Consider the following 8,332-nt stretch of genomic DNA (forward strand, 5'->3'; position numbering starts at 1 on the left):
TTGTAGGATGATTGGCATTTCTAAATTGTATATAGTGAGTGAATGGATGTGTGACTATATTGTGCCCCGAGTCCCTTGGGATAGACTTCAGCTTATCCCTGACACCCTGTGAAGGAGAGTGGTACAGAATCTGGATAGACAGATGAATGGATGGATGGGTGGATGGATGGATGGGTGGATGGATGGATGAATGGGTGGATTGTTGTGTGGTTTGCTGGATGGATGGATGGATGGATGGATGGATGGATGGTTGGGTGGATGGGTGGATATATCATATATTTATACTCTATTTTGTTCATAAATTATTCAATTATTACACATTTTCTAAATTATGGTATTAACAATCAATCAGGAATTAATTAACATTTTTATTAATTCATTTTTTCTTTTGTTTTTATTAATTTAGTTTTAAAAAAATCTAATTATTTATTTGTTTGTTTGTTTATCAAAATTCGAGGGTTTTTTGGCCCCTTCTCTATACATGTGCCAGTAATTGTGTGTAGAACTTACATGTGCAATTTATATTTTATATTTTATAATACATTCCAGAATTCCTCGCATTAGCATTTACAAGCCACTGAATAACTTTTAACCCCAAAACTGTTCAACAAACACAATTTAATGATCTGAGACACAAGACCGAGATTAAACCGTTTTATTTCTGTAGTTTTGGCGCCATCGTGTGGTCACACATGCTCATAGCCATCATTATCCAAATCTGTTCTGTTGTCAGGTTTTGTAAACTATAAACCTACTCTATAACGTGTTATATATTTATGCGCAGTTTCCGGACACAGGGTGATATTTATATATTTGAGTCGTTCAAAAAAATCATGTAATGACAAATAAATTAGATCTGAAACACACAACTTGTACTGTTTTTATTCAAGTAGCTGTGCAGGAGCAGTGAGAAAATAAAAACATGTTTACATTAAAAATATTATTATTAGTAAGTAAACGTGTGTATAAAAAAAATCATGCTCCACAATGATCACATTATTATTATTATTATTATTATTATTATTATTATTATTATTATTATTATTATTATTATTATTATTCATTCATTCATTCAACTACTCTCGGGTCACGGGGAGCCTGTGCCTATCTCAGGCATCATCGGGCATCAAGGCAGGATACACCCTGGACGGCGTGCCAACCCATCGCAGGGCACACACACACACACACACACACACACACTCATTCACTCACACAATCACACACTACGGACAATTTTCCAGAGATGCCAATCAACCTACCATGCATGTCTTTGGACCGGGGGAGGAAACCGGAGTACCCGGAGGAAACCCCCGAGGCACAGGGAGAACATGCAAACTCCACACACACAAGGTGGAGGCGGGAATCGAACCCCCAACCCTGGAGGTGTGAGTCGAACGTGCTAACCACTAAGCCACCGTGCCCCCCTATTATTATTATTATTATTATTATTATTATTATTATTATTATTATTATTACTACTCCAGTTTCCTCTCACATTGCAAAAGCACACGTGTAGGTGTCTCTAGGCTCTTGGTGTGAATGTGAGTGAATGATGCCCTACAACAGACCAGCGTCTCATCCCAGGTGCATTCGCGTCTCACGTCCAGCGTTCCCAGGAACGACTCCGGACCCTGACCAGGATAAACTGTTTTCTGAAGACAAGTGATCTCATACTTCAAAGGATGCTAAATATCTGAGTGAAATATATAGTATGTATTAGTGCTGAGGGGTTATTACGTTATAAAATACAAGGGCCAATCAGATTCTAATATGCCAACGAGCACCAGAGGACATGCCGCGGTATCGTAAATAAGCCAGCGTGTTCACAATCACATACAAATTCATAAAATCTAAATTCCTTCTTTGTGTTTTGGGCGACTTTAAAGATTCAGTGCCGCTGGTTTGTACGATTTTGTGAATGAGTCGTCAGACAGGATGTAAACAGGAAGAAGAAAACTTTTTTCATTGTCTGACCTTTACCTCCAAAGTGCAGGTGAGGATTTGTTCAACACTGGCAGCTTTTCAGTGGTGAGGACTGATCTCATAACCTTCTTCTCAGTCCCTCATATCAGCATGCTAAGCATAATCTACTTCCTGTTAACACATTTATTCCATAAATCTCAGTTGTTCTTTACTGAAATCATCACCAGCTGTGGTAGAATCCTGAGAGGCTTTTCGCTCTGTGTGTAGAAATACGGCACCACCTTGTCCTTGAACACCTGCTTGAACCTGTGCAGGATTTGTCCATCATCAGGACAAGAGAAACAAACCTCCCCTGTGTCCCAGTCCACCTCCACTCGCACTCTCTCCAGCTTCTTATCCACCTTCAATGTCTTAACAGGAGACTCCATGGCTCTGTACTCTCCATCCCGCATACACAGAGTCCAGAACCCGTTCTCCGGGCGTGCCGGTACCTCCAGGTCCCTTTTAACAGACACGCTGGCTACACCCAGGATCCAGTCATCGCTCTCTCCCAGCTCCACCTCCCAGGCGTGCGTCCCGGAGCAGATGTCTGTGGAGCCGAGGACCTCCGCGCTCACACAGAAGCGCTCAGGATTGGTGGGAAGAGGACGACCCGAGCTGCTGTAATGGACGCCGCTGAGGTCTTCTGACAGCCTGAGACAAGGGTGCACTGTGTTCGGGTCCAGAGTCACAGGACCTGAGTGAGGAATGAAGATTCAGAACGTAAATAAGATGCTGGTCGGCCATGTTTGATGACTGAAACATACTTAGTTTGCTTCATGTTCAAAGATTTTTTGTAATTGTTGCAGCCAAAAATTCTTTATTTTACTGTGGCTTGTTTTTGTGCTTTTTATCAGAATACTACTAGAATACTTCAGTGTTCTGTACTCATGTTCCACACACGTGAACGGAAGGGATTCGGCTCCTCGCCTTGTGATGATGGGATGGATGTTAAATTTGACACCTTTTATATCTCTGCACTAGCTTTTCAACGTAAGTTCTTTCAGTCAAATCGTCCAGTTAATGTTGATTAAAAATAAATGGAAATCAGATACGTGTGTGTTGTTAATTAATCGACCAAAACATTAAGGTTAACATTGATAAGGTGAAGTTTCTCTACACAAGCTTTAATTTACATCTACTGAAGGAGTCTCCAGTGTTTTAGTCACAGTGTTTTTTGTTTTGTTTTGTTTTGTTTTGTTTTGTTTTGTTTTGTTTTGTTTTGTTTTGTTTTGTTTTGTTTTGTTTTGTTTTGGTTTGGTTTGGTTTGGTTTGTTTTGTTTTGGTTTGGTTTGTTTTGGTTTGTTTTGGGGGATAGAGCAAGACAGATATAGAGACAGTCACAGACACAGACAGACAGACAGACAGACAGACAGACAGAGAGAGGTAAGAGAGAAATAGACACAGAGAGAGTGAGAGAGTGAGACTGGAACAGCTACAGAGGCAGGAGAAGAGAGAGAGAGAGAGAGAGAGAGAGAGAGAGAGAGAGAGAGAGAGAGAGAGAGAGAGAGAGAGAGAGAGAGAGAGAGAAAGAAAGAAAGAAAGAAAGAGAGAAAGAAAGAAAGAAAGAAAGAAAGAAAGAAAGAAAGAAAGAAAGAGAGAAAGAGAGAGAGAGAGAGAGAGAAAGAAAGAAAGGGAGAGAGAGAAAGAAAGAAAGAAAGAAAGAAAGAAAGAGAGATACAGAGAAAGAGAGAGAGAGAGAGAGAGAGAGAGAGAGAGAGAGAGAGAGAGAGAGAGAGAGAGAAAGAAAGAAAGAAAGAAAGAGAGATACAGAGACAGAGAGAGAGAGAGAGAGAGAGAGAGAGAGAAAGAAAGAAAGAAAGAAAGAAAGAAAGAAAGAAAGAAAGAAAGAAAGAAAGACACAGAGAGAGAGAGAGAGAAAGAAAGAAAGAAAGAAAGAAAGAAAGAAAGAGAGAGAGAGAGACAGACTGACAGACAGACAGACAGACAGACTGACAGACAGACAGTCAGACAGACTGACAGACAGACAGAGATAAACACATAGAGTGAGAGTGAGAAGAAGAGATAGACACCTAGAGACATTGACAGTGAGATATAATGAGAAACACAGACTGAAGAGAGACAGACAGACGGGGGCTGGTGGGTGGGGGGGGTCTGGATTACTGGTTCTATAACATAAGATATAACAGGAACTTGTTTTATGGACACAATAATAATAATAATAATAACTATAAACGTTTTATTATAGAGAACAAAATGTTGTTGTTGAATCAATAAAACATGACATTGTTGTTATACATCTGTGTTATAAGTGGAAGAAAACTCAAGCTTTTACATGTATATATACTGCAGGTGTGAATAATAACGTTAGAGACGATTCAGCTTCCTCCATCACGCCCCGGCTGCCATGTTGTGGATCTTACAGTACTTACAGTAAGGAGCAACTTCCTGCATCTTCTCCCAGACCCTGAACTTCAGGTTACTCAGGTGCTCGGCTTCGTCTATTAACGCCCCATAAAACCCCTCTGGATTTGGTGCCGAGCTCCGAGTTCTGCAGAAAATGTTTAGTAAAATCAGCTTTCTGTCGTCTGATGGTGGTCTGGGTACAGTTTAGTTAACCCTTCACTTCCCACAATGCTCTTCTGCTTCATGCTGATTTCTACAAACTCTACGTTTCAACCTTTGTGCCATGTTTACAGATCACTAGCGAGCTTGTCGAGTCTCTGCCTGATAGCTGCATTGCATTGTGGGACTTTGAGCTGGATGAATCAAACCTGATTATTCATTCATTCATCTTCTACCGCTTATCCGAACTACCTCGGGTCACGGGGAGCCTGTGCCTATCTCAGGCGTCATCGGGCATCAAGGCAGGATACACCCTGGACGGAGTGCCAACCCATCACAGGGCACACACACACACACTCATTCACTCACACAATCACACACTACAGACAATTTTCCAGAGATGTCAATCAACCTACCGTCATTCATTCATTCAACTACTCTCGGGTCACGGGAAGCCTGTGCCTATCTCAGGCGTCATCGGGCATCAAGGCAGGATACACCCTGGACGGTGTGCCAACCCATCGCAGGGCACACACACACACACACACACACACACACACTCATTCACTCACACAATCACACACTACGGACAATTTTCCAGAGATGCCAATCAACCTACCATGCATGTCTTTGGACCGGGGGAGGAAACCGGAGTACCCGGAGGAAACCCCCGAGGCACAGGGAGAACATGCAAACGCCACACACACAAGGTGGAGGCGGGAATCGAACCCCCAACCCTCGGTGTGAGGCGAACGTGCTAACCACTAAGCCACCGTGCCCCCCTTCACTAAACACATTCAACAATATTTCAATAAACAACACTGAATTATTTTATTTATTTTTTTTACACAGAAATGTCCACATACCTCATCATGGCAGATCTGAAGTTCTGTGAAAGGAAACAAAACAGGATTGAACACTGAATCATTGAACACAAGTTACAGAAGATAAGTCTCCTGGCAGCAGGTCAACACATCTCAGACATCTTTATCCTGTTCCAGGGAAAGAAAAGTTCCAGAGGAAACGTTGGAGATATTTATACCTGCAGCAGCTTCAAATCGCCAGCAACGATCTCCTGCTCCGTGCGATTGATGATGTCTGAGAGAGAAGAGATCCTGTTCGTCAGCTCTTCGTCTCTTCTCTTTACAGCAAGGACCTTCTTCGTCTCTTCCTCTTTTAGCGCGGCGAGCCGAGCCTCCTCTTCCTCACGCAGAAACCGGTGAAGCATCATGAACTGATGTTTCATTTGAGTCTCGATTAGCTGGGCCTGACTCTAAAGCACACAGAATCTCAGTTTGTTTTATTTGTATTTTTTTTTTTGTTTTTATGTCAATTTAATAAAACACTACCTGGATATGCTCGAGTGTCATAGCTGAAGTGATTTTGAGCTTCATCACGACATCCAGCTTGTCTTTCAGTGTCTTCAGAGCAGACACGAGTTGTTCCTGTAAACATGGGAGCAGAAAACATTTTGCGAATTAAAGTGAAAGCACAATTCATACAAAGAAAAATGTATTTCAATTTTTAAGATGTTCACACTTTAAGGAGAAGAGCCCCAGGTTCGGAGCCACCCACAGCATGCACTAGTACCAGTGTTACTGTATATAAAGTAGTAGAAAGCAATACTTGAGTAAAAGTACAAGTATCGTACTAGAAAAAGACTTTGGTAGAAGTGAAAGTCACCTTTTAGAATATTACTCAAGTAAAAGTCTTAAAGTATCTGATATTTACTGTACTTAAGTATCAAAAGTCATTTTCTGATATTTAATGTACTTAAGTATTTGAAGTAAAAGTAAAAAGTAAAATTTGAGTGATTTTCTGTAGACATAAGATCAGGGGCGGTTCTAGGGTCTCATCTTTAGGGGGTTTTTAGCCCTCAGTGAGAATTTAAAACAAGAAGAGTTTTATATTATATATTATATAACTACATAGTAAGCCAAAAGTTATGGTGTTATTAAATGGCAAAAGTGGACACCAAAATTTTATGCATGATGTAATGATGTCAGTCTTGAATCAGATCAGTTCATGTATGTGTGCGTTCTCTACAAACAGTGTGTCCAATGAATGCAGTCATTAATAAACTAATATTCACAAGACAAAGACCAAATCAATAAATGTTATTTTTATTTAGTATTGAATGGATTGTTTGCATTAATATTTTGTTTGTGCTACAACTCTGGTAATAAGAATAGTGACATTTCACTGCTTTTGGTTGCCGTCTTTGCGGCTTTCCGCATAAAAGATGGCATAAATTTCCGCATAATTTCTACTTAAGTACAGTAACGAAGTATTTGTACTCCGTTACATAACAACACTGACTAGTACTACAGAGGGATTGAACCCTTTTTATCATGTTACTGGATTTCCTTTACACCAGTCAGTTTAGTCAGTATAAATAAACATCTGATGTTGTGTCTGTGAGTCTGATCTAAAATAAATCAGGGGTCTGTTGTTCTTTCAGTGTGTTTTAGACGTGTGTTTGTCCCACTGTTGATGATCTTACACTGAATTTTAGTGTTAAAGAGAAATCTGAGCTGCTTTTTAGACGAACAAACACTCGGAGCGTCTCAGAGAGCAGAAATGGGTTTGATATCAACATTTACTCTGAAGATACAAAAAAAAAGAACCATTTTTGTTTTTCTAGATCTTTTCTATGAATATATCACCTCTAGATATAAAGATATACTATTACTATAAACTATTTCTGTAGATAAAAACAAATCCTGATGAAACTCTACAAAGTCCTGAGTGTCTACTTTTATATGAGCTTTATATTAACACCACTGTGGAGTGAGACATGAGGAAGACGTTCGCTCATCAACACGGACGCAACACAAACAGGTCTGTGGTAAAAAGAGTTAAATGATAAAATCCATGTTAATCTAGAAGGTAATACAGTGTGTTGCACCAGGTTTACCCCCGACTGCTGCTTCCAGAAACAAGATTTTCTGCTTCCAAAATATGTGTTTAAAAATGCAATCCTTCTAGTTCTAAGTCAAACACATGTGCAAGTGGATTTACTTCAAGAACGTTCAAGTTCGCAAGGTACAAAACGCAGATGTGAGCTGGCGAGGTGCTGCTGGAATGCCTCGGCGCGTAATCGACCGCCAGAGCACGCTGAGATTGTGTCAGACTCGACTTGATTAACAACATTCTCTCGAGCAACCACACCAAATCCTTTTGGAGCAGCGTTTTTTTTTTTTTTTTCAGACACAATGTAGCAACAGAGCAGTGCAGCACAAAGCGCCTCTGTCCTAACAGTACCTTACAGTCCAGAGCGGCCTCGTCTGTGGGAGCGCACTCGTGACCCTTGTGCATTCTCGAGGCTTGGCACACCACGCAGATGGGCTGTTGGTCGTCTATGCAGAAGAGCTTCAGCTTCTCGCCGTGCTGCGGGCACGCCGCCTTCTTCTCGTTCTCACACCTCCAGTTCTGGGTTTCCACAAAGGCCTCGCACAGGTTCCTCAAAGCCAGGTTGCTTGGAGGCTCCTTTCTTGAGGCTTTCCTCCTGCAAATGGGGCAGCTCCGGGAAACCGAGGTCTCCCAAAAGTTCTGCAGGCAGGACCGGCAGAAGCTGTGGCTGCATGAGAGCAGGACAGGATCGGTGAAGATGTCACAGCACACAGGACACGTCAGGTCCTCTTCGGGCAACTTGGACGACATGGTCACACCCGAGACGCTTCTGTCATACTGGCAGCCAACGTGTTGTGTTGTCACCTTCGGCACGCGGGTCTGCAACGACAGGGCGAGCTCGCCTCGCTCGGCAGGTTTTGGAAAGCTCCTTTGAGCTGCTTTTGAATGTTCAGGAAGAGCAGAGAGGGAGGAGTAGCACATGAGGCACAAA

The 8,332-nt window shown here is 41.7% G+C and overlaps 1 protein-coding gene across 1 annotated transcript; it reads right to left on the minus strand.

The window, feature by feature from the left end:
- Positions 1 to 2,091: 2,091 nt before the first annotated feature.
- LOC132837559 (zinc-binding protein A33) lies at positions 2,092 to 8,332 on the minus strand. Its single transcript, XM_060857286.1, has 6 exons — positions 7,753 to 8,332; positions 5,838 to 5,933; positions 5,531 to 5,761; positions 5,355 to 5,377; positions 4,356 to 4,474; positions 2,092 to 2,659 (listed from the first exon to the last, which is right to left on the minus strand). Exons 1-6 carry the CDS (start codon positions 8,320 to 8,322, stop codon positions 2,121 to 2,123), a joined length of 1,578 nt encoding a protein of 525 aa, XP_060713269.1. The 5' UTR covers positions 8,323 to 8,332; the 3' UTR covers positions 2,092 to 2,120.

Source organism: Tachysurus vachellii, chromosome 21 (assembly GCF_030014155.1).
Source record: "Tachysurus vachellii isolate PV-2020 chromosome 21, HZAU_Pvac_v1, whole genome shotgun sequence".
NCBI classification, from domain to species: domain Eukaryota; kingdom Metazoa; phylum Chordata; class Actinopteri; order Siluriformes; family Bagridae; genus Tachysurus; species Tachysurus vachellii.